We start from the raw sequence: 27,912 nt of genomic DNA on the forward strand, positions 1-27,912 counted from the left end.
AAGATATGAAGATCACTACACAAACTTCATATATAACTGGCCCTCTTCTCTTATGTCAACACCTATCAAATGGCAAGTAACTAACTACAGACCTTCCTAATTGAGACCACAAGACTTGGTGCCTTCATTTCTGAAAACTTAAAATATGTATGACTACAGACTTATGTTAAAGGATATTAATATCAAACTTTAATGAAGATAATGGTATCCATACATAGTATTTCACTAAAATTACAGATGAGTTCAAAATTCTGTACTTAATAATTGCAAATAAAAACCTAGTAATCCCCTGTTTAACAAAAAAAAACTAATAACAGTGGTTTACAAAGCCACATGGTACTGAAAGAAAGATCCAAAATTCACAAAGCTAGGAGATACACAAACAAGGTCCTTATCCTTATATAATGTGAAGTGTTTGTTTTGAACTGAAGAAATGCAATCCGCTGCCCATCCAGGTCCTCTGGTCTTTCACTTCCTTCAAATAAGGTCAGCAACTAGGTTAAAAAGAAATTGAAAAAAATGTTAATAAAATGCATGATATGCAATCTGCTGTGCACACTTAATGCTTTCAAAAATTCCTATAAGGAGAAATGAAGGAACCTGAATGGCCTTCAATTAGTTAAGTTCCCCAAGCATAGCAGAACCACAATATTAATTAATATGAATAACCAATTAATCAATCACCATTTTCAGGCAGATAAGTAACTGTCCATTTTATACAGGGACATTTTAAATGGGGAGACTGTAGCTCAGGCTAACGGTTCTAAGTTTTTGTGTTGGTGTCAGTGGACTCCAGAACAAAACAACTTGAACTATTATTAAATTATGTTCACAAACTGCTCATGCATCTTATCTGGCCTATTTTTGGTAAACTAATCGATAAAAATAATGGTAGATTATCACAGTCTTATCTGTATGTTGAATACCCAGCCAAAGTTTACTATAATCAGAGCTCACCATTCATTGGCATTTCATCAATCTGTGTAGAATAGTATTGTTCAATATCTCGCAGTATACGAATGTCATCATTCTTAACGAAGTTGATAGCCACACCTTTCCGGCCATATCGACCCGATCGACCAATCCTGACAACACAAGGGCATATCAAAAATACTGTAAAGGGATTTAATGGGGTGAATCCTCTCATCTTCAACAGCTCCAAGTATTAACAGAGGAACAAATCAATGGCATTCAAAATAATTTGCCACATTACCTTGAACCAATTATAAGAGATACTCACTCGGTTCAGAATTTACAACACAGTCCTCACCTGCTGACATGTGAAGTTGGCCCCATCTTGCTTCCCCCCCCCCCTCCCTCCATCGTCTTATCTGGTCTGCAGTCCTTTGCACCACATAGGAATTGTATCTACAAGAAATCTGTGCCCGATCCCTTGTCAATTATGAGGACTGGGTATAATTAGATATTTTGAAAATGTGTCCAGATACTATTTAAAATAGTAGTTTAGCCACCTCTTGCAATTATTTTGTCAAATAATGAAAATGTTTGCAGATCATTTTACTCTTCCATTTACTATAACTTGGTTTCAATCCGAAGTTCCATACTACACAAGAGAACAGGGTGGAATGGGGGATACATTGATTTTCATTGGTAGCAATGAAGAAAGGGAATTAAGATCTGTCATTTTACTGAGGAATGAGGAATCAGACAGAAACCAAAATACAAGAAAGCACATAAAAAGAAAATCAGATCAACAAGTTCTGGAGGTTCCAGAGTGCATATATTATAAATTTAAAACATGACATCTTACCTGTGGATATACAACTCTCTGTTATTTGGTAAATCATAGTTTATGATTAGTGAGACCTGAGGGACATCCAATCCTCGTGCCCAAACATCTGTTGAAATGAGCACTCGACTGTAAAGCAAGTGCAGGAACAGTTCATCTTTAGATCAGTAGTAGAAGAAATAATAAGCAAGACATCCAATTTCAAACACGACTCACCTTGCACCAGAACGGAATTCCTTCATGATGGACTCCCTCTCCTTTTGTGGCATGTCACCATGCATTGATGACACTGTGAAATTGGCCTCTCTCATTTTTTCAGTGAGCCAGTCCACCTATAGATGGAAGAATAATATTGGAAGCTATTTACTGTTAACTTCCCCATTGAGGACAATTTTATTTCACCATAATGGATCTTTTTAATTAAAAAAATATGTTGCTCAGAATCTGAAATTAACAAAGTTCTATTAAATGGTACAGCAGAACTTTTCACTTAGAGGCAGACAAAGCAATGCCTTAGGAACTCCAGAGCTTGTTCTATGAATTAAGTCATTAAAATTTTGAAGGAACCTACAACTTAATTGGAGTTAACTATGTTATTGTCTATTTTCTTTACTGCACTCTTTAGTTAGACAAGCCTACGGCATTTTAAAAAACCTTTCAACCCATCAAGTCTTTACCAGTCAAAAACAGCCACCAAACTATTCACATCCCATTTTCCAGCACTTGGTCCATACTTTTGTATGCTTTGCATCAAAAATGTATAAATTAAATATTTAAATGTTTTGAGGGTTTCTGAGTCTACCACCCTTACAGGCTGCAGTTGCACATTCCCACCACCCTCTGGGTTAAAACTTTTCTCATCATGTGCCCTCTTAACCACCTGCCCTTTAGCTTAAAACTATATCTCTAGTCATTAATCACACCACCAAGGGGAACATTTCTTCCTATCTACCAAATTAATACCACAACAATTTTTATGCTTCTCAGTCACAATCCCCCCCACCCATCTTCTCTGCTCAAAAAAAAACACTACAACTCTCCAGCTCAGACAACAGCCTGGTAAATTTCCTGCACCCTCTCCATTGCAGTCACATCCTTACTATAAATGTAGATTACAAAATTGAAACAATACTTTAATTGTGGCCTAACCAACATTTTATGTAGATCCAGAATAATCTCCCTGCACTTCAATTATAAGCTGCTGCTATTAAAGGCAAGTATCCCATATGCTTCCTTAACCACTTTATCCCACCTGTCCTTCTACCTTAAGGTACCAGTGAAACATGCACACCACGATCCCTACAATCCTCGGTGGTTTCTAGAGTCCTACCTTTCATTGTATGTCGTCCTGCCCACATGCATCACCTCATCTGGAATGAATTCCATTTTCCACTGATCAGCCCATCTAAAACCTCTTGTAATCCAAGGTTATCTTCCTCACTATTTATCACCGGACCAATTTTTGTATCATTCAAAGTTTAAATCATTCATAGAGACCATAAACAGCAATGATCTCTGTGGAGCTCCACAGGAGACACTTCCAGTCACAACACGCAACCAATTCTGGATTCAACTAACCAAATTCCCTTGGGATCCCATGGGTTTCTACTTTCACCACGTCTCCCAGCAGGACCACATCCTGCTTGCAATGCATATTTTCTATAAACTATAAAATGTTTCATGATTGTTTTCAAAACATTCTCATCTTAACTTACTTATTAGTAACTTGTGAGCTTATAGTGTTATATGTATAGCATACAAGACAAGTTTTTTTCTTTGTGACATCGGAGTGATTCCAAGACACCTATTGTTTCACTTTCTGAACATATTCAGAATTAACTTACTTTTCTCATCCTTTTCTACATAATGTTCACATCTCTTTGTTTAAATATCCAATCCTAGTATTTTGTCCAATCTCATTCTCAATCTTCTGAGGTGTACCCACAGACATTAGATGTTTGGCAAAGGTCATCTCACATACCTTATTGACATTCAAGTTAACGCAACAAAATGCATCATACCTGGAACCCTCTGCTCAACATCCTGCCCCAGCTTACTATCTTAACAAACATCACTCCCTGAACATGTGCTGGCCAAAAGAACACAACTGGTTGAAACCATCGGTGCTTTCCTTATCATTCCAAATGGCTTATTCAACACAACTCCTGCTTATCTTTCATCTCAGAGCCCCACATAAGCAATCTTCCTCAGCCAGTCCGGATGAAGGGTCCCAACCTGAAATGTCGACCTTCCTGTTCCTTCGGTGCTGCCTGACCTGCTGTGCCTTTCCAGCTCCACGTTTTATCGACTCAACCTTCCTCAACAAGTTCTTTCAACAAATATCTTTTTGATCAAGGAATGGGAAAAGTTGTAAGTTGCAAGTTTCTTGTGACAAACACCATGTGTCAAACAGCAAACCACCACAGCAAGTGTGTTCCTCACGAGACAGAAGCAGGACAGGCCATTATCTTTATGCAGGTAAAAACAATGACTGCAGATGCTGGAAACCAGATTCTGGATTAGTGGTGCTGGAAGAGCACAGCAGTTCAGGCAGTATCAAAGGAGCAGCGAAATCGATGTTTCGGGCAAAAGCCCTTCATCAGGACACAATATCTTCATGCAGTCAACCTCCACCAGCCTTAACATAAACCCCTTATGCAAAGGTGGAGACACACAAACAGCACTGCACATTACAATGGAATGTGCCCTGTACAGACGAAGTGGCAAACTAGTCACCTTAAACTCAGCAAAGGAGGCTGGCGCTTGCTTTCAGGGATTTGCAATCACTAATTAAACGCTCAGGAGTCCTCAAACGTGTTACCAACTGGAAGAAATTCTTATGCAGTGTGGAAATAGCTGTTAATTTTCATCCCAAATCAGATAATCTTACCCCAAGAAAACATAAAAGCTAGTCACTTTAGTCCTGATCTAATACTTTAGAAAACAATGCTTTTATGTTAAAATCTCAACCACTCCATTATACTGGAAAATAAATTTGTGCTAATGCTGTCTCGCACTCAAAATGAAGCACATACACCCACTCCTTGTTATACATAGATCCACACACTCTCATGTTGGCCCCAGGCTCTATTTTATTCCACCTCAGACTTGCCCAGTCTGATCACATGATCCATTGTTGTCAATAGTTGTGTGGTAGCAGTACTGCATTTTATGTTATTCACAAGAAGTCCATGTCTTTTCCCCTCCGTGGTAAACACTGATTTGGCGTAGTTTATATTTCGAATTTGTTTTTTAAGAAAGTGTATTCAAAGACTAACTAATTGAGCCAATACTGTTTTGCCCAACAAGATCAGTAGATTTAGAACGGAGCTCAGAATTTTTGTTTTCTTCAAAAGGAGGATTGATTATGAGCTCAAACTCCCAACTACTTAAATGTAATTCCTTTCATACAAGTTAAGATGATGGGTGGATAAGAAATGTTTTCGGTACCTTCCGTTTTGTATTGCAGAATATAACAGCTTGAGTAATGGTCAGTGTGTCGTACAAGTCACACAATGTATCAAATTTCCACTCCTCCCTTTCAACTGCTACAAAGAACTGTTTGATTCCTTCCAAGGTCAATTCATCACTGTAAACAAGAACATCAAAGTGAAACTGCAAGATTGTGCTTTACTGGCTTCAGTTCCATCACTGGTCCTCACGTTAGTAAGTTCTTTATGTCCTAATGTAAACCTTGTCCAAACAGGGCATTAATTCTTCTTTCGGCCAAGTCTAAGCTAATGTAAAACATATAAAACTATTATAATGCCACCCCATAAAACAGCCTTTTGAACACATCACAGTAAATTTGCACATGAAGGGTGAACTAGAAACAGATCTGTCAGAACTTAAAATGGAGCTTGATTCTCGACTCTACCAATTTTGGTGTGGCTTGCTGCCTAGGTGGGCATATGACTGAGTTACATAGACCAAGATAGAACAAACGTTTCTTGTTCATTAGTTCAGAGCCAGCCCATTTCAGCTAGGCTGTGTGGGACTGACAAGTAGCCATAACCATTTCTGAAGCCCAGAGCAGAGACAACACAACAATTTTTAATATTTAGTAAGGTATAATTTCTAAAATTTGGAACATAACTAATGCAAGACTCTGTATTCTAAAGGCACAAGAGCCACTGGAAACAAATTTGGAAGCCAAAAAATGTTGAAGGCAAATAACATCCTGATTGGACGTTTATAAACGACAAGCAATTCATACGTTAAGTGAAAACCTTAGCTCAGTTGGCAGCAAATCCCATTTCAGGACTTCAGCTCAAAAACTATTGAGCATACAACAGTGTAGTACTGAATCAGTGCACTGTGGAGAGGTGCTGTCACTTGGTGCACTGGAGGACTCAGCAGTGTGTTGGCTCTCCAAGACGGCTGTTTAGAAGCAGCGGGATACAGAAATATACAGACTGTACTCCAAGCTTACATATTTAATTTCTATTCAAATGTGGTCATTTAAAGCTGACATCAAAGGACTTGCCTCCCGTGTCAATTAGGGAATTCTATTTGGTGCTGTAAGGCAAAATGGTTTTTAAAGCCCTATGAGAAAATAAGAAATGTATGCAATATGAGTTACATTAACCATGCAATAATTTACAAAAATTAAATAGTAGCATAGTAAACAGAAATTTCTAGATGGGCCTAATTTATGCAGCTCATAGTGAACACTATAGCGGTATATTTCAATTCAGTAAAAGAACAAAGAAAGCTAAGTTAAACGATACAATTTGAATTAATTGAAGTTTTAGTTAACTACAATAAATTAAAAACATGCAATAGACTGTAGTCAATTCAGAGGCTCCGAGCACAGTAAGTTCTACAGGAACTTGAAATGATGCCTTTATTAGTACAGAAACAACAAACAGCATACCGTTTGACAAGGATTCGGATCGGATCAGTCATGAACTTATTGGTCATTTCCAGGATTTCATGTGGCAGTGTTGCACTGATCAGAATTACTTGTGTGGCTGGGGGTAAATACCTGTAGACATCATAGATCTGCTCCTTAAAACCTAAATTCAAGAGACAAAGTTAACAATTGTTGCCAGACACACTATATAAACACCTCAGAGTGGCTTTAAGATAATACTTTAAATCAACTCATCTTTCATGGTATAATTCAACACAAAATGAAATTCTGGATTAAATAAACAAATGGACATTTTATCTTAACAAACATAAACATTTCAAAATATTTATTTAAAACAATTTAAGAGCATCAAAAAAAAACTTAGTACACAAAATATACACACAATATTCAGAATAAATGGAACTAAGAACCAAACATTAGTTCTTATATGATGTGATATATGTTTAATACAGAGGCAAATTGAATAACCATCTTATTTACTGCAATCCTTTGGGCAAAATATGGCAGAGAAAAGGATAACAAGTTAATGAAGGAATACAAACATAGGAACAGGCCATTTGACCCACTGAGCTAGTTCCACATACAATTAGATGTGGCATTTCTACACCTAAATTCCATCTACCCATTTTTGCACTACATGTCTCGATACCACTATTCCTTGTAAACCGCACAAAGTTATCAACCCAAGACATTCACAGTTGAGAAAATGAGTGTGACATATTACGTGTGCACAGCAATGCTAAAGAGAGTGTTTAAAAACATAGGCATTCAAATCATCAGGCCACAAATGGTCATTAAAAGGCCACAAAATCAGGAGTATGTCCCCAAGATATGGATGAAGCATGTAATTGTGCAAATTTAGTTCACATTAGAATCTGGAGCACAGGGAAAAGAGAAGCTCCATTTTTTTTTTTAAAAGCAACCTCATCATTTATTTATTATCATTTTTAACCTTTATCATCATCCAAGCGAGGGAACTGCATTTTTCGACATATGACTTTAGCAATGTAAAACAATTAATTCATTCATTAATAAAATATATTTACTTTGACTGCAGTTTGTGGAAACTTGTGAAATGCACTGACGTCCCAGGAAAACATATCCAGTAAGTGTTTCCACTTACACAACTTTGGTTCAGAATTGAACTAGAGGCCTGACTTACAGGCATTGGAGGAAGAGGTACAGTACCTGGATACTTTGTTCCAGAAGGCAGTAACACCCCTTAGATTAGGTGAAACTTAGAGTCAGTCAATGGACAGAGACAGGAGTGTGCGCCTTAGAGTCAGACAGACACAATGTAATTGTTACTTATGGGGATGAGGATCAGCAGATTGATCATGCAGCACACTGAAGGATGCCATTCAAATGGCTGGAGTTACGAGCAATGTGGAGTGAGGGGGCAGTATAGTCAGGGGAATATACATAGTTGCATCGCCTAGCTCATTAAGAATATTGCTTCCTAACTGGAGCAGTATTTTATGTGAAAGGGGAAGATACAGTTGTTGTGGTTCATTAGGAGCCACCATAGATTAAAAATAGGAATGAAGTCCTGTTAAGAAGATCAGAGGCATTGGAATACATATTAAAATGCAGAACAAAGGTGGCCAGTTCTGCATTGTTACCCAAGACATATGCTAATTGGAAAATGGTCAAGCAGATTACAGAGTTAAACACATGTTTCAGAGTGGGGTTGGAAGAAAAGATTTTGATTCATGGGGACCGGCATTAATAGTCATAGAAGATTGAGCTATTCTTTTGGGATGGGCTCCAACTGAACCATGCTGACATAATATCCTGGCTAACTGTATAACTGATGTGGTTGAAAGGAAAACTATAGCGATGTGGGTAAAAACAAGGAGAGTGAGCAAGGGATTTAATACAAATCAGCAAAAAGGGTCATTTCAGAAAACGGAGGTTTAAAAATGAAAGGTTCCTTATTCTAATGGCAAAAAATAGAGATAAATTATCAACATTGAGCTATCATTACAGAGGCATGGCACTAAGGTAATCAAAGGTAGGAAATAAATATTCCAGGTGCACAAAGTTTGGAGAGACGTGTAGAATGGCAAACAGGGATAGCAGAGATAGTAAAGCATAACATACAGAGGTGTATTGGTGAGAAAGGATCAGGTCTCAGAAGACCAATAAGTAGAATAAATTTAGGTGCATACCAGAAACAGTAAGAGTAAGAAAACACAAGAAACAGGTTATAGGTCTTCTAACAGCAGTTGCAACATTAGACACAGTATTAACCAAGAAATTATTAACAAAAACAATGAGATAATTGTGGGAGACTTTCATCTTCATATAGACTGGGACAATCCTACTGACAAGAATACTCTAGATAATAATGTTGCAGCATGTTTTAATGACAGTTTCTCAGAACCAACCAGGAATAAAACAACTTCAGATCTAGTATCGTGTAATGAGGCCTGGTTGATTAATAATACCATTGAATTTCAAGGTAACTTAGAAAGTGATATACTCCAAATGCAAACAACAATCTTAAAGCTAATCCCATATAGCAGAGAACAATTTTTTTTAAATTCAATGTCAACAAAAGTATACTCAATTTTAAAAAATCAAAAACTCAGCTCCACTGACTCACCTGTGGCTCATTTAAGAATAGTTATGTCAAAACAGCTGGTAATATTGTATAAACAAAGTAATAGGTCAGAGAATTGAGAGTATACAATAGAATGCATAGAATACCTACAGTGTGGAAACAGGCCATTCGTCCAACAAATCCACATCCACTCTCTGAAGAGCTCCCCACCCAGACTAACCTCGCCCCACCCTATCTCTGTAACCCTGCACCTTCCTCGACCATGGCCAATCCACCCAACCTACCCACCCCCAGACACAATGGGCAATTTAGCACAACCAATCTACCTAACCTGCACATCTTTGGACTGTGGGAAGAAACTCACACAGATATGGGGAGAATGTGCAAACTCCACACAGACAGTTGCCAGACGATGGAATTAAACCTGGGTCCCTGCCGCTGTGAGGCAGCAGTGCTAACCACCGAGCCAAGTGTTTTAGAAATCAGCAAAGGGTTACCAACAGAATTAATAAAAAGGGTAAAGTTAGAAAGAAAGAATAAACTACCCAGAAATATAAAAAAAGACTGTAAAAGCTTACACAAGTATAAGAAAAGGATGAGCTTCTAAATTAAACATTAGTTCCTAAGCAAAGATGAGTGAAGAAAAGGCAGAGGCACGGAGCAAATAATTGTGGATATCTCTGCAGCAGGAGATACAGGTTTCAATCCAGAAATAGACAATAGCTTATGGGCTAAAGAAAAGTGAGGAAATTTATGAAAAACAGAGATACACAAGAGAAGCTGCATTAGGACTCTATTCAAAAAGGCTACAAAATTCTGCAGCACTCCTGACCTATGAAGGGAAGAAGAAGAAGAAGAACACCTCTACAGAGTATTGCCAATAACGGGTATCCCACAATTACATCTGCAGATACCTAACAGACAATGTGATGAGGACATGCCATGACCTAACTCACTAGCCATGACACCTTACATAAAAAAAGTCTTGAAACTGACAGCCAGACCTCTCTGACCACTCAGATCCATGACAGCCCATAAACCAACAGCCACGCTCAGACAACAACTCACAGGACTAGAGACCCCTTGCCCATCATGTGCAAAACTAACGTAATTTAAAGGATTCCATGCAGAGATGGCACGAATTGCTGTATAGGACAAATAGGTAGACAACTACCAATCTGCATCCACAAACACTAACTACCCACTAAACACCACAACCAGCTGTCCGTGGTAGCCATACACACAGATGACAAGGACCACAAATTCAACTGGGAGAACACAAATGATCATAGGACAAGCAAACAGAGGACAGCCAGAGAATTTCTAGATGCATGGCACTCAGCCACGGACTCCATCAGCAAGCACATTGACCGAGACCCAATATACTGGCCACGACAACGAATAACTGGAACCAGCAACCAGAAGCAGCAGAAACTGAACCAAATAATCTCCAGAAGAGACAGTACTGCAATGCTTCACAGGAGGGTCCAAAGTATTGAAGGTGTCACTGAAGACGAAACGCCTGTAAATCAACTTTCCAACTCGGCGAACATACACACAACCACAATAACAGACAGGAAAGAGAGTGTGGACATAAATGAGATACTCTCATTCCAGCAAGCAGTGATTGTGAAGCATCACAAGGGGCAGAGCTGAGATCTCAGCTTGTATAATCTACATTAATGACTTAAACGAAGGGGCAGAGAGTAATATATCTACCGTCTAAGTGTAAGTTAAGGGGAGAAAACAATGACTGCAAAGAGATATAGACACGTTACATAAGTAGCAACCAAATTACAATGAAGGAAAGCGTGAATCTATTTACTTTATTTCTAAGAATAGAAATACAGACTTTTACAAAGAAGCACAAAACCTATAAATGTTGATGTTTAAAGAGAATTGGATATGCTCATGTAAAGTACATAGGAAGTTAGCATGTTCATAAGCAATTATGATGGTAAATAGTATGTTGGTATTTATGCTTAGGGGACTAGAGTACAGAGTTATACAAGGTTTTGGTGAAACTACATCTAAAGTGCCATGTATAGTTTTGGTCTTGACATTTGCAAAAAGATATCTTTGGATTGGAGGTGGTATAGACAAGGTTCACCAGTTTAGTCCACATGATGCAGGGAATGCTCTCTGATGAGAAGCTATAAAAAACTATAATCTCAAAAATTTAAAAGAATGAGGGATGATCTCATTAATACAAGCAAAAACCTGAAGGGGCTTGATTGGGCAGATGTTGAGATGATTTCTGTTGGTCAGGGAATATAAAACATGGGGAACCTCTCAGAATAAGGGACTGATCATTTAAGACTGAAACAAGGAGAATTTTCTTCACTCAAAGAGTCGTGAATATTTGGTGTTCTCAGCCCCGGGAGATTGCATTGTTTCCATCACAGAATACAGTTTAAGGCTGGTCTAGATGGATTTTTGGTGTCAAAGGGAATCAAGGAATATAGACATGAGTATAGAACTAAATAAAAACAAGGGCTGCAGATGCTGGAAACCAGATTCTAGATTAGAGTGGCGCTGGAAAAGCACAGCAGTTCAGGCAGCATCTGAGGAGCAGGAAAATCGACATTTCAAACAAAAGCCTTCATCAGGAATACAGGCAGAGTGCCTGCAGGGTGGAGAGATAAATGAGAGGAGGGAGATAGGCAAGTAGGACAAGTCATGGGAACAATGCTGAGCTGGAGGTTTGGAGCTGGGGGAGATGAGGGAAGGGGAAATGAGGTCAGGACATGGTTGAAGAGCTTCAGGGCAGAGGCAATGACCTGGGAGTTGCAGTGGGATAGGGACTCCCTGAGATTCTTGTAGAGAGAGGAGGAAAACTTCTTCAAGGCAGGCATCCTTGCAAGAAGGTTTGCAGTAGGGTTAAAGTCAACTAAGTAAAAACAAAGGCTGCAGATGCTGGAAACCAGATTCTAGATTAGAGTGGTGCTGGAAAAGCACAGCAGTTCAGGCAGCACCCGAGGAGCAGAAAGTGGAGTTGAAGCCAAAAAGCAGCAATGATATTGAGCTCTTCTCTCATTCATTTTTGGAATATGGGCATTGCTGGCTGGCCAGCATTTATTGCCCATCCCTAGTTGCCCTAGAAAAGGTGGTGGTGAGTTGCCTTCTTGAACTGTACTCCACCTGCTGTGGGTTGACCCACAATGCCATTAGGGAGGGAATTCCAGAATCTTGCTCCATTGACAGTGAAGAAATGGCAACACATTTCCAAGTCAGGAATGACAGTGGCTTGGAGGGGAACTTGAGGTGATGGCGTTCCCATGTACTTAGAGTCATAGAGATGTACTTGCTGCCCTTGTCCTCTTACATCAAAGTGGTCAAAAGGTTCTTTTATGATTTCTGCAGTGCATCTTGTTCATAGTACACACTGCTGCTACTGATCAGTGGAGGAGGGAATTCACGTTTGTAGATGTGATGTCAATCAAGCAGACTGCTTTGACCTGGATGGTGTCAAGCTGCACCTATCTGGCACGAGGAGTATCGCATCTCACTCCTGACTTATACCTCGTAAATGATGGGACAGGGTTTAGGGAGACAGGTGGTGAGTTACTTGCCACTGTCTTCCTACACTCCAACCTGCTCTTGTAGCCAGTGTGTTTTATGTGGAGAGTTCAGTTGAATTTCTAGTCAATGGTAACTCCAGCGATGTTGATAGTGGGGGATTCAGTGACAGTAGTACCAAAGAATGTCAAAAGGGGTGATGGTTAGACTTTCTCTTCTTGGAGTTGGTCACTGTTAGGTCTGAAGGTTGATAAGTCTCCGGGGCCTGATGGTCTGCATCCCAGGGTACTGAAGGAGGTGGCTCGGGAAATCGTGGATGCGTTGGTGATTATTTTCCAGAGTTCAATAGATTCGGAGTCGGTTCCTGAGGATTGGAGGGTGGCTAATGTTATACCACTTTTTAAGAAAGGTGGGCGAGAGAAAGCAGGAAATTATAGACCAGTTAGTCTGACCTCAGTGGTGGGAAAGATGCTGGAGTCTATTATAAAGGATGATGCACATCTGGATAGTAGTAACAGGATAGAACAGAGTCAGCATGGATTTATGAAGGGGAAATAATGCTTGACTAATCTTCTTGAATTTTTTGAGGATGTAACCATGAAGTTGGACGAGGGAAATCCAGTAGATGTAGTGTACCTGGACGTTCAAAAAGCTTTTGATAAAGTCCCACACAGGAGGTTAGTGAGTAAAATTAGGGCGCATGGTATTGGGGGCAAAGTACTAGATCGGATTGAAAATTGGTTGGCTAATAGGAAACAAAAGGTAGTGATAAACGGCTCCATTTCGGAATGGCAGGCAGGGACCAGTGGGGTACCGCAGGGAAATATTGCATGCGAGTTAATTGAAGTATTAATTATTTCCCTTGCATTATAAAACTGAATGCTGCAAAAGACAATACATACAAAATAATAAAGTGTTTCCTAATTCAATATCCTTCAAAGGTTGTTGATAAGAATGCTCCACCAATTTATGATGCAGTAATAAAGGAGTTTAGTATCATGTACTGAACAAGTTAAGAAACTACAATCATTGAATGTCATTGCAAACTGAATAGATGTTATCTTCAAGGACACAATACCTTTGGCTTAAATATAGATGACCTTTCACAATGGAAGGTATAATTGCTTTTGTACCTGTTCAGATCACTATTTTGCTCTCAATCCACAATAACACACTCAAACCTTCTACTTGTTCTTTGCATTTGTCAGATCAGCACCCTGGGCTTTTTAGACAAACCACACCACTCACTAAAATTGCTCTTTCATTAGCTGACAGGAAGCATGGATCAAATGAATGGAAATGGACAATGCATAATACTTGTACTAGCAGCTTAAAATACGGGGTAGACCATTTAGGACAGAGCTCAGGAGAAACTTCTTCACCCAGAGAGTGGTGGCTGTGTGGAATGCTCTGCCCCAGAGGGCAGTGGAGGCCCACTCTCTGGATTCATTTAAGAAAGAGTTGGATAGAGCTCTCAAAGATAGTGGAATCAAGGGTTATGGAGATAAGGCAGGAACAGGATACTGATTAGGAATGATCAGCCATGATTATATTGAATAGCGGTGCAGGCTCGAAGGGCTGAATGGCCTACTCCTGCACCTATTGTCTATTGTCTTGTCATTTGTGTGGCACAATTATTATTCAAAATGCCAAGCAGTGGCAGAGAAGGCTCGTTGGGTCATATTCTTTACTACAACTGCTTGAGTTCTTGTGAAAGCTTAGAGGGAACTTTACTTGGCACCCAGCCAAACTCCTCAGAAAACAAAACATAAAGACTACTAGTTACTTGGTATTTTCAACTATCAAACTTTTCCAGTATGCTTTGAGTGAAGGGGATCCTGATCATGCTCCCTAATAACGTCGTTCTAATATGAAGACATGCCTGCTGTTTGGACTTGCTGCATCAGAGAAAGTATTTTATCTTCTTTGACCAAACTGAAACCCTTTATACTTTTATGCATTGGTTAGATCTTGGCTTCTATACTCAAAGAGATTACAAGCCAAGCTATTCCAACTGATGCTAGAATTTAAGGATCAGGTACCTTTGTTCAGCATCTCATCTGCTTCATCAAGAACCAACATTTTGATGGCACGTGTCCTCAAACTTCGCCTTCGGATCATATCTGTAAAAACACAAACCATGGTCAGGATCACTTTCCACGGACTGGCAAATCATGGATGAAGACACAACAATCAAAAGTTTTGCATATATGCTCTGGATAAAATTATAGGAAATTAAAACAAAGAACTGGATACTGGAAATATGAAATAAACAGAAACAAAAATTGCTGGAGAAACTCAGGTCTGGCAGCACCTCTGAAGAGAAAACAGCTAACGTGGAGTCCAGAAATGCTCCATTACAAGACACACAACAATCCATCATGTTACTCAGATTTTGGCAGATATTTGCTCACTGAAAATATGGGGGCAGTTGAGAACAATATTTATTGACCTATAATTAGCAAGATCAACTGTTTGGAGAGGACTTACATCCGTTGTAGAATGGTACAGCATGAAGACCCTTTGGTCAAACCAGTCTATGCCGAACAGAATTCCAAACTAAACTATTCCCACCTGCCTGCTCCTGGCCCATATCCCTCCAAATGTCTTTTAAACTACTTCCTCAGGAAGTTCATTCCACATGCGAACCACTGTAAAAAACATTTGCCCTTAGTGCCTTTTTAAAATCTCTCTCCTCTTCCCTTAAAAATGTGCTCCCTCTTCTTGAAATCCCCCATCTTAGAGGGAAGACAGCTACCATTAACTTTATCCATACACTTCAGTATTTTATAAACTTCTATAAAGCTCACCTCGCAACCATCTATGCTCCAGTGAAAAAGGTCCCAGCCTTTCTTTATAACTCAAACCTTCCATACCTGACAACATTCTGATAAATCTCTTCTGAATCTTCTCCAGCTTAATATCCTTCCTATAATTAAGCGACCAGAATTGGACACAGTCTGCCAGAAGAAGCCTCACCAATGTCCTGTATAATCTCAACGTGACATCCCAATCCTATACTCAAAGGATTGAGCACTGTTTCCTTTTCCTGGGAATCGTTGAAATAAATGGGTGATAATAAGAAACCACAAACCTCAACATGTAAATTTGAAGTTTAAATGGGGAGCTAATACTGCTGACAAAATGCTTTCATGTAATGACCATACTGATGGATCTACACATGCAATATGACATGTTCGATAAATATGAAATCATTAAATTCTATTAGTCACATGTAGGTAATGTGCTACATTTGACTTATGGTACTGTTAGCCATAGCTTAGCGATGTTCTTTACACATAACGAAGTTGTTGAAGCTTCATTCCAGAAATTCAAGACCAAATCTTTAGACTGACATTAAACTTCCATATATACTAAAATACCCACTTCTGAAGATGTGATCTTTGGATGAGATATTAAACTCTCTAGTGGATACCAAAAAAAAAGGCTTATGGTTGTTTATTCAGTGATCTGCAGATCTGTAAGATCTGAATAAGATCAGGACTGTTTATTTGGTGTCCTGGTTAATATTTTGCTGGTCTGTGCCCATTAATTAGGAGAATGTGAGGACTGCATATGTTGGAGAGTGTGATACTGGAAAAGCACAGATCAGGCAGCATCCGAGGAGCAAGTGAATCAACTTTTCGGGCATAAGCCCTTCATCAGGAATTATGTCCGAAATGTTGATTCTCCTACTCCTCGGATGCTACCTGACCTGTTGAGTTTTTCCAGTACCACACTCTCAACTCTGCTCCCATTAATATCTGAAAAGACTCAGTAATTCAGCATAAGTTTGACAGACTAAATGACCCAATTCTATATCACAAAATTCCATTTTTACTTATAGAATGAACATAAGTGACAAAACTAATTAGCTCTTTTACTCTATGGTTTATAAAATTTTCAAATTATATTACCTGTTTATGAACATTTTATTAGACCATCTTGATCAAGAGAATTGAACATTTAGCAATGATTTTTTTTAAAATGAAGGGCAAAACAAGTTCTCACCAAATACACGCCCTGGAGTACCAGCAACTACATGCTGTCCATAGTCCAACTTCCGAATGTCTTCTCCAACATTGGTACCTCCAATACAAGCATGGCATTGTACATTCATATAGTCACCAAGAGCAAGGAGGACCTGATGTATAGACACAAGATACTGACAACATTAAAATGGCACCAAACATTGCACTCAATTCTAAAGCTAGGAACTTAGCATATGGAGATTCAGTGGGACTAGCAGATGCTACAGACATGTTCCCCATCTGTATCTACTGAATATTTTTAGATTCCTCTTTCAAACTTTCTGTAGAGTCTGCTATGATAAAACTTGCAATATGGTGGATGAGAAGCAAAAGATCTTATGACTCTATTGAAAAGACATGCTCAACAGTTTTTCCGATATCCCACCCTCCATTCATTCTTCCAGAAAAGAAACTGGGTCAATTATCTCTCTGTAGCCTATGGGACTTTACTATGCATGAAATGGCCACCACACTTCCTTAAAATAGTAACTACATTTAAAGAAGAGAGAGTTAATTAATTGGCCATGGAGCATTTTGTGATATCTTTAGATTCTGAAATTTATTATAATGACATAAATTTTTATTATATTCAAAGTCAAAATGTTGCAAAAGACCAGAATACTTTGATTTCACACTGAAATACATTGTACAATAACACCAATATATAAATGTTAAAAAGACTATTTATTTAGACTATTGCTTCCACCTACATAATGTACAGTTAAACATCAGAGGTAGGATTACTGTAAACAGACATCCTACATTTTCACTTGCATTTCACTTTTTCATCCCAACACTACTGGGATGTAGGATTCAATTTATGCATGGTGTAATAGCAAATCCCATCAGTTCTCACCAAACATTCAAATGGGATTACCACAGTTAAGTAAATACTTTTGACCAGTGCAGACTTGATGGACTAAAGGGCCTTTTAATGTGCTGTAGAACTCTACCATTTATGTGAGCACTTCCCAGAAAGGGCCACTGGTTTGCAATCAGAAGTTACTCTTGCAGCACTCAGGAGGACCAACATCAATTTTAATATCCCATTTCTGCCCAAGCGGAGTTCAGCAAACTCAGCATGTCTGTGATCTACCAAGTTACACAATGCATTCTTCAATGCACCACGAGAGAAAGTGTAACTTAGTCGAACAAAAAAGAAAATCAACAGTACAATCAGGAATGTACCCTTGAATTAATATCACACAACAACTGTAGCCTTGTATTTATCTCAGAAAAGATATATTGTGACATAACTATAGTAAAGGCCAGAAACATTGATTTGCACAACAGAAGAAGGTTAAATTCCATTTTTATTGTGTGGCATTCTGGAATCATATCTTCCAATTCAAGTTACAGTTAGGGCCACTGGTTCATTGCTACTTAATAAATCAACCTAACCTTTATTACAGGTCAATCCCGTATACTTACAAAGGTTTTGGAGACAGAGGACCTTTTTTATGAACTCAAATTGAAAATGATTCTTCAGCAGGTTGTGAACTAGCATTTGTCACTCAGTTCTAATGATAAAGACAGACTTGTAACATGTATAATTCTTACCTTCTGTATCTGCCCTGCAAGTTCCCGAGTTGGTGCCAATATTAAAGCTTGGGTCTCACGAACCTAAATTTTAAAAATCCATTAAAAACAAGATTATGACATTCTATTGTGAATTGCTAGCTGAACATTGCGTGGCTTCAGAACTGATTAAAACAACTTTACATAACGTTCTCTTCAGTACTGAAAACAATGGTATAAGCAAAGAAATAAAGCAGAAAGTTTTGAATATAAATCAATTTCTGAGGAAATAACCAGATTATCTGTTAGTAAATTCTACCTGAATGTCCAAGCACTGTAATACCGACACACAGAATGTTGCAGTCTTCCCTGTACCAGACTGGGATCTAGAGTAAAAAAGTAAATTGTAAATCACAATGAAACCGTTTACAAACATTATGCTTGTCTCCATCCATTAAGATCAAGACAACCACCTGGAAATGTGGACCATTGGAAGCCTCCTCTCAACAGAGGCAGACAAAGACTAATGATATTCATCACCACCTCCAATGTGCCAATTCAGCCTTCAACTAATAGAGGGGAAAAAAAAATTAGGACCAGGAATTCTGACTTGAGATTAGGTTAATAGTCTACCAACAGCAGTGATCCCCGTGCTTTTGTAATGGTTTGGACATTTCGACAAACTACAGCATGCAGTGGGTCAAAATCCTGGAACTCCCTCCCTAATGGCATTGTGGGTTTACTATAGCACAGGACTGCAGAAGTGCAAGGCAGCAGCTCACCACCACTTTCTCAAGGACAAGGGCAATAAATCAGGGTGAGAGTAGCAGCCTGTTGTGGGAGTACGACGGTCGTAGCCTGGTGCAGGAGCTGGGATAGTGTCCCAGCATGGTGCACACCAGTAGTCTGCTGCAGACAGCCTTTGGAGAGACTGTGATGTTTGTCTTTTTAACTTTGCTTCTTGTTTCTTTCTGACCCATGGTCATACTGTATATAGCGGAAATGTAACTTTTTCTTCATTTCTCTATTCTGTATCTAAGGATTGTGCCTTGGTACCTTTGTATCTAAGATGGTGCTGTAAGTGGCAACTTATAAACTTTTCACTGTATCCATTTGAGTATGTGACAATAGAACTAATTCAAGTACTGGCTAGTTAGGGATGCCCATGTCCCACAAATGAATTTAAAAAAGGGCAAAATGTTGGAGAAGTATCACTAGCATTATCTTCAAGATGCTCAGACTCTGGTGTTAAGACAGACAATCCAATAGCAGAATCCATTAACAAGCCAACTAAGCTCAGTATAGAAACAGTGATCACTCAAAAACAACACTGCTGTTCAGGATACATGGTTCACTTGTTTAACATCAGACTTTCAAAACTACTGTTCTTCTCAGAACCTGGCCACACTCAGATTCCCAGGAAACCTTTCAGCGACATTCAAGAAGAGGTAAAACATCCATGCCAACTCATGGGAGCCATTGGCTCATGACTGACCAAAGTGAAGAAGGTTCATTCAGGGAGGCACCAAATACCTCAAAAGATTTCATCAAGAACATGCTGAGGTAAAATTGAGACATTGAATTGAGCACCAACACCCCATAATCCAAATCTTCAAGTACCACCTGCTCATATATGACAGTGTATACAGAACACACTTTGCATTTCTCAGCCACTTAAGAACCCAGTGAACCAGAGCAGAAGCAAGCAATTCTTGATCATGAAAGACTGCCCCCTAAGATGACAATTTAAAACATGCAATGCTAGACCTTACAAATGTTAAACTTACTGAGCAATGACGTCTCTCCCCTTGATTATTTGCTTGATGGCCCTTTGCTGAATTGCTGATGGTTTTTCAAAGCCTACAAGAAGTAAAATATGTATCAGTTCCATGTATCAGTTCTAAATTTAAATTTTGTAATAAGTTAGACTGTGGGATAAAGCTAGAGTAAAGGGTCACATCTGTAGCTCCTCATTTTGCACCCTGGTATAATTGCTATTAAATAGTACCAGTATAGTACATTACTGGTATCTTGAACACCAAATCAAATAGTATTTTGAACACCAAAATGGTCCCCACGCATGCAGAGGCATAGCCCAATACAGGCTAATTGTACACGCTAATGCAGCCAATATTTGACAACCATCACCATGTATTGGCCAGATAACATTTTATGATCATTTATGGCCACTGAAAGACTTTTTCCTTTTTTAAAAGCACATGCAAAAATTAAGAATCAGCATACAAATAGAAATTGTTTGAATAAATGCTAAAGTTCACACACCAAAAGTTGAAAACTTAATTCCAGGGCACATCTGATTTTCAAATCAGAATCAGGTGTTGCATTCACAGTCGACAACAGTACTGTAGATTGTAACTAATGACAAGCAGTTTGAGGAATACAATTGCTACACAAATCACAAAACAACATTTATTAAGACAGTAATTTTTATCATTCCTCTTCCTTCAGTGTTACCCATTTGCAACAAGTAACAGGAATTTACAAGGTTTCTCGAGCAGTATCTCCTAAAACTATTCTCCTCTACACCTAGAAAAGTACTTTCAGATGCAGTTTTCCTCTAAATCCCACATGATCCTGCCTTGAAGCATTTGTTGCCATTCATTCATCACAAGTTCAAATTCCTAAAACACTAACAATAGTATCTTCACACTGCATAGTCTAAAGCAACTGCGCATGCTATCAACCTATGCCACATTTTCAATCTGCTCTGCAACCAGATCCCCAATGATCAACAAGGTCAGCAAATTTCTGTCTATTTGTTACCATATCTCAATTTTTCAATTGTTGTTCAACTATTAGCCTGTTATTTGTTCCTGAATGCCAAAAAAAAAAGAAATTTTAGAAAGGGGTAGTCCACAAAAAAAGCACTGCGCTATTTCAACTGTAAGTGAAGGCCACAAAACAAAAGGAGCAAATTAGACCATTTGGCCAAACAAAACTGCTCTGCCATTTGATCTTGGCTGAAACATTTCTCAACCTCATTCTCCCGCCTTCTCCCTGTAATATTTGATTTCCTTAGTAATCAAGAACCTACACATATCACTGCCTTAAAGACACTCAATGACTAGGCCTCCACTGTCTTCTGCAGCAATGAGTTTCACAGATTCTCCATCCTCTGCCTGAAGGAGTTCTTCCTCATCTCAGTTCTAAAGAGTCGTCCTTGACTACACTAATCATCAATTGCCGTCCTGAAAAAGAATGGTTCACCCCAACTCTGCCTTCTGTCAGTTAGCCAATCCTCTATCCATAACGCCATGGGCTCTTGTGTTATTTAGCAGCCTCCTGTGTGACAGCTTGCCAAAGACCGTCTGGAAATCCAAATAGATCAGTTCCACTGGATTTCCTTTGTCCAAAGTACCCATTACTTTTTCAAAGAATTCTAACAGATTTGTCAGGAATGACCTCCCCTTGTCAAAGCCAGGCTGAGTCAGCCCCGTTTTACTATATATTTCTGAGTACTGTGCAGTCTCATCCTTAATAACAGACTCCAAAATTTTACCAATGACCAAGGTCAGGCAAACCAGCCTACAATTTCCCGTCTTTTGCCTCTCTCCATTCTTCAATAGGGATGTCACAATAGGCATTTTCCAGTCGTCCGGGACCAACCCTGACTCCAGTAATTCCTGAAAGATCAACACCAATACTTCCATTATTTCCTCAGCTATCTCGTTCAGAACTTTGGGGTGTAGTTCATCTGGTCAGGTTGATTTATCCACCTTTCAGCTTCCCCAGCACCTTCACCATAGTGATGGCCACTCACCTCTGCCCCTAATTCTCTTAAGTTCTGGTATGCTACTGGTGTTTACCACCATGAAGACTGATTCAAAATACCTATTCAGTTCCTCCCCCATTTCTTTGTTTCCATTACTACTTCTCCAGCCTCATTTTCCAGCAGTTTAATGTCAATTCTTGCTTCTCTCTTCTTACCTTTGTACATCTAAAAACTCTTTCAATCTAGCTGGTTTACCCTCATTTTAATTTTCTTCCACAGCTTATTGCTTTTTTGAGTTGTCTTAGAAGATTCCTAATCCTCTGGCTTCCTACTAATCTTCACCACACTACTTGCGTTTTCATTTGCTTTTATGCTGTCCCTGACTTCCCTTACCAGCCATGGTTGCTTCAGCCTTCCCTTTAATGTGCTTCTTCTTCCTTGGGATAGATTTCTGTTGCGCCTCCTGAGTTAGCCCCAGAAACTCCTGTCATTGCTAGTCCATTGCCCTCCCTGATAGTTCCCCTTCCAATCAACTCTGGCCAGCTCTTCTTTGTACTTACCTTTACTCAATCGAAAGTCTGTTATAACGGATTTCAGCTTCTCCCTTACAAACTGTGGGGTGAATTCTATCATTGTATGGTCACTGTACCCTTACGGTTTCTTCACCTTAAGCTCCCTAACCAAGTCTACCTCATTACACACCACCAAACATTAAACTATTTCTCTCTCCACAGATGCTGCCAGACCTGCTGAGTTTTACCAACACTTTCTGACTTTACGAAATTAAGCTGCTTTTGCCCAAAGAGAAAGAGGATAGAGACAAAAAGGAACCTGGATGTTCCTGATTTTGAAATGGCTAAATATTAAAACAATAAAGTTCAAGGCTGAGCTAAGAAGCCAGCATTTATAAAAACAGAAACTGCTGGTGAAAATCAGGTAGTCTGGCAGTGGCTGTGGAGAGAAAACAGATTTAACATTTTGATTCAGTGACCCTTCCTCAGAACTTAAGTCAACAGTTACAATGTTTTGTAGAAATGTTGCACAGTCAGCCGCAAGCAAACTTAAGGATCCTCATTTAGAGTCTTACAGCACAGATGCAGGCCCAACTTGTCCATATTAACAATGTTTCCTAAACTGAACTAGTCCCATTTGCCTGCATTGGGCCCATATTTCTCTAAACCATTCCTATCCATGTACCTGTCTTAGTTTCTTTTAAATGTCGTAATTGCACCTCTCTCTGCCACTTCCTCTGGCAGCACGTTCCATATTTATCGCAGATTGCAGAATAGCTAGCAAACTAAGGAAAAGTCAAAGAGAATTCTAGGCAGCTTTGGCATTCTTGTTTTGGTTCCAGCCAAAGAGGTAAATGAACCCTCAAGATTGCAGAATTAGGCAGTAAAAAGGGAGACTGGATATGAACTCTTGATTACACATCTTGACAAACTATAGTATAATGGTAGTGTGCTTGCCTTGTCTTAATATGTACAACAAAGTCGGTTTTTTTAAAAACCTTATATCTTGCAGTGTAATTCTAGCAGTAAATCATTAGGTGTTTAAATTTCTCATTAAATGTTACTGCTCTCTATGAAGCTCTTAACATGTATCTTCTGGCAAGTTAAGGATGATTCTAAAGGAAAGAGACATGACAGGCAGCAAAACGCAAAGTGACGAAGTAGAGCCCTCAGCAGGAAGCCATATCCACCCAGAGTCTTCAGGAACTATTACCGTAAGTGTTCACATGCTACAAAACCAGTGTATGAAAAGTGAATCATGGAGATATGGCCTCATGTCAGGAAAAGCATCAGCAGAGTCAGACTTGCATTGCCTTTAGAAATTATGCTACTAGATATTCCAGACATTATATATGCAGCATGTCATAATCCTCTGTGCATTTCTGCATATGTAGTGTTTATCAGAATAGCAGAATGATTTTATATCATTGTTGCCAGAGAAAACCAGAAACATGGAGCTCCTGGATTCAACAGCAGTTTGTCATTTAGCCTACGGAGCCTGTTCTATCATTCAATAAGAAAAGTTTCACCTCATCTTTGCCTTAAATACAAAACTCTTATTACAAAACTCTGCACCCTTGTAAATTCCCCAGTGAGGGCAAACCTCCTCTCAATATCTGCTGTGTCAGGGCCTCCCCTAATTTTTGGTTTCAATAAGATTATTTCTAATTCTTCTAAACTCCAATGCATATAGGCTCAACTTGCTCACAGTTTCTCCAAAGACAATCTTTCCATCCCACTTCAGTTTTGCCCACATTCTTTTAAATCCTATTCATCTACCTGTTCAAATGTCTTTTAAATGTTATAACTCTACCACTTCCTCTGGCAGTTCATTCCATATACAGGTAAGTACCACATTTTGAAAATGTTATCCCTCAGGTCCCTCTTACATCTTTCTCCTCTCATCTTAAAATTATGTCCTCTAGTTTTGCATTTCCCTACCCTACAGAAAACACCTTTGCTATTCACCTTATATATGCATCACCCCATAACTTCCTATGCTCCAGAGAAACAAGTCCCAGCCTCTCCAGTCTCTACTTATAACTCAGATCCTCCAGTGGTGGTAACATCCTTAAAATCTTTTCTGCACCCTTTCCAACATAACATCCTTCCTACTGATCAGCATGGACGAATTGGACCAGAGGATCTGTTTCTGTGCTATATGACTATGATCATTTTAATTATAAAACTATGTGCCCCACATAGCAATAGGTAGTTACACTTCATCAGTACTGAATTACTTTATGGTTGTTGGCTAGATGGCTACTTTGTGATGCAGTGATGCTCACAGCAGAGGTTCAATTCCTGTCCCAGCTGAGGTTATCATGAAGGTCCCACCTTTTCAACTGTGCCTCTCACCTGAGGGGTAGTCACACTCATGTTAAACTACCATAGTCATCTCTCTCCAATGAGAGAGCGCAGCCCTGCTGTCCTCTGGGACTATGATTACTTTACTTACAGTCAGCAACAGGTCATGCATCCTAATAATTTCTTGCAAATGTTCACAATCCAAATGAGCTTTCTCCCACACCTGTACCGTGATATCTAACAGCAGAGCACAATCACAAGGCAAATTATTTGAATTATGTTAAAATGTGATATAAAATAAAGGTGTGTGGAATGTACTGCCAGGGGAGGTGGCAAAGGCAAATTTATTAGCAAGGTTTCAGACATAACAGATAGCCATAACAACAGACAGGGAAGACGGGGATGACATATGCAGGAAAATGTGATTAATTTAGAATGCACGATGGTCAGTACAGACATGATGGGCCGAAGGGCCTGGTCCTGTGCTGTAATGTCCTATGTTCTAAAATACTGATTCATATCGGAGTTGCTCAAACATGTCTCACTCCAGCTGTAGGAAGGGACATGCTGGCAGTGTGGAGAGGGGATCAACCGAATGAGCGATGAAAAGACTAACCTGCAAGTGGGTCCAGTTATCTGCGTGACACTTTGAACACAAATGACCAAGATACAGTACATCATTGTACATTAGATGGCAATTAAGTCGATCACAGCTACCCAAGACACAGTTTTTAGAATACGCATATGATGATGTATGAATTCAGGGATTCCAACCATGGCAGTTATATCACTAGTTGGTCTTTTTTGTTGCCTAAGAACTTCATATCTGCATTATTTACTTACATGCATGTTTTCTAGTGACAACTGCACAGTTTAATTTACATTTGTAATGATAAAAATGACACTTTATTGTAGTAGGAGGACTGTATGAAAATTAATCGTATAGTATAATTCTTTATCAGACATAGGACTAATTCTTCAGCTTGCAGTTCTATGAAACCAAGGTGGAAGAATCAACATGGGCTAAAGAATTTAAGGAAAAGCTATTTTGAGGCAGGCAACAGGAGCAAACTAAGATCTGAGAAAAACCTTTTTTGTCTTGGATATTTTAAGGTATTTGTGTCAGATTTGAGTTTAAATCTTAAAATTAACATATGAATAAAATGCACTCTGTGGGCAAAGGGACAGATCACATTTTAAGTTGATCCTCAAACACCTTAAGTGACTTGGGTCCTACTGAAGCATCAACCTCAGTGTAAAGGTAAACCAGCTACTTGTGGAGCACCAATACGCCTGTCACTGTCTTTGTTGTTTAGTCTTTTATAAGCATAGCGTTTTCAAGTCTATTTTGCAGCCAGAGTACTTTTTAAAATGTCATCCAAAGGTCCACACAACACCTAGCAAGGTTCCACACAATGAGATAACGATTAAACCAATTTTTAAATGCTATTGGTTGATATAGTTATGGGTCACAATGTAGGTGATAGTCCCATAGGGTTTTTATATTCCCATGGGTTTACAAATGATGATACCTTTAACAATGCTGCACCCAGTCCACACTGCTCCAGACTGTCAGCCTGGATTTTGTGATCGTCATTACGGGAATGGGGCTGGAGCCACTGGCTCCGAAGCGAGAGCACTGTCCACTCAATACACGCAGACAAGGAGATGGAGATGGGTTTGCGGCCCGGGCCTATAACATAAGCGCTCTGGCCCCAGAGGTGTGAACAGGCTGCACACCAACAAGGCCGCAGTCTGAGGCCCTGTACTCCGAGCCTGCCGGGACCCTGGTTTCAATCACCTCAGCATCATGGCATCGTTGGCCGCTCCATCGAGAAGCCATCGTGAGGCTGCCTGACAGTCTAGGCCGCACTCACCGTACGCGTAGATCCCCCGCAGTAAGTCCTCCCGCAAACCCATGGTGTCGAACGTGGGAGTGACATCGACCTCCTCACTTGTCTCGAACTCCACCTTGGAGATGTCTTCCTCCTTCAGGATGCGCTTCCTCCCCGAACTCGCCATGATCAGGTTGTCGGCCTCACAAACACCGTCCGACGACACGCATGCGCGAACACCACCACCACACCACGCGTGACCTCGCTACCATACGTCATCACGTAATCGTCAGCGTTGAGTCGTCATTGGGCACGTGTCATTGATTTGATTGACAGCTATACCTGAGGGGTTTAATTCAGATATTCCTGTACAGTATGTTAAATGTAAATCCCCATGATATCCAACTCTAATTATCCATTTTTGACACCTTCTATACTGTCATTGTGCTGACAGACTTTATGTGGGAAAATGTAGCATTGGATTAATCTTGGATTACTCAAACTGAGCATTGGGAAACCCAAAGTTATCTGTATCCCTTCCATAGATACCTCCTCTATGCAATTGATTCTAACCTTCATGCCACCATTGGTTCAGGTTGAACTAAAGTGTTCACAGCTTCCATGTTATGACTGCCGCTAGCTGAACATCAGACTTTAAATCGTCTCCATTGCTTATGGAAAGTTGCCATTTCCCCTCCCCACTACCAAGCCAATTTAGTCATAGTCATAGAGAGGCTCACCCGTCTATAGTTCCCTGGCTTGTCTTTACCGCCCTTCTTAAATAGTGGCACCACGTTTTGCCAACCTCCAGTCTTCCAGCACCTCACCTGTGACTATCAATGATTCAAATATCTCAGCAAGAGGCCCAGCAATCACTTCTCTAGCTTCCCACAGAGTTCTTGGGTACACCTGGTCAGGTCCTGGGGATTTATCCACTCTTAACCATTTCAAGACATCCAGCACTTCCTCCTCTGTAATCATAGTCTTAGAAATGTACAGCATGGGAACAAGACCCTTCGGTCCAAATTCCACACTGACCAGATATCCCAACCCCATTTAGTCCCATCAGCCAGCACTCTGCCCATATCCCTCCAAACCTTTCCTATTCATATACCCATCCAGATGCCTTTAAATGTTGCAATTGTATTTGCCTCCACCATTTATTCTATACACGTTTCACCCTCTGCGTGAAAAAGTTGCCCCTTAGGTCTCTTTTATATCTTTTCCCTCTCACCCTAAACCTATGCCCTCTAGTTCTGGACTCC

The 27,912-nt window shown here is 39.6% G+C and overlaps 1 protein-coding gene across 1 annotated transcript; it reads right to left on the reverse strand.

The window, feature by feature from the left end:
- Positions 1 to 166: 166 nt before the first annotated feature.
- On the reverse strand, positions 167 to 26,908 carry eif4a3 (eukaryotic translation initiation factor 4A3). Its single transcript, XM_043696421.1, has 12 exons — positions 26,690 to 26,908; positions 20,048 to 20,120; positions 18,580 to 18,646; positions 18,303 to 18,365; positions 16,723 to 16,855; positions 14,754 to 14,834; positions 6,627 to 6,768; positions 5,201 to 5,339; positions 1,967 to 2,082; positions 1,772 to 1,879; positions 958 to 1,085; positions 167 to 494 (listed from the first exon to the last, which is right to left on the reverse strand). Exons 1-12 carry the CDS (start codon positions 26,832 to 26,834, stop codon positions 478 to 480), a joined length of 1,212 nt encoding a protein of 403 aa, XP_043552356.1. The 5' UTR covers positions 26,835 to 26,908; the 3' UTR covers positions 167 to 477.
- Positions 26,909 to 27,912: the final 1,004 nt, after the last annotated feature.

Source organism: Chiloscyllium plagiosum, chromosome 9 (genome assembly GCF_004010195.1).
Source record: "Chiloscyllium plagiosum isolate BGI_BamShark_2017 chromosome 9, ASM401019v2, whole genome shotgun sequence".
NCBI classification, from domain to species: Eukaryota; Metazoa; Chordata; class Chondrichthyes; order Orectolobiformes; family Hemiscylliidae; genus Chiloscyllium; species Chiloscyllium plagiosum.

Coding starts and splice junctions, on each gene's coding strand:
- eif4a3 (XM_043696421.1), bottom strand. CDS start 26,834: ATGGCGAGTTCGGGGAGGAAGCGCATCCTGAAGGAGGAAGACATCTCC. Junction 20,121..26,689: donor GCGGGGGATCTACGCGTACG/GTGAGTGCGGCC, acceptor TACTTCTTGTAG/GCTTTGAAAAACCATCAGCA. Junction 16,856..18,302: donor TTGCAGGGCAGATACAGAAG/GTAAGAATTATA, acceptor TCTATACATCAG/GTCCTCCTTGCTCTTGGTGA.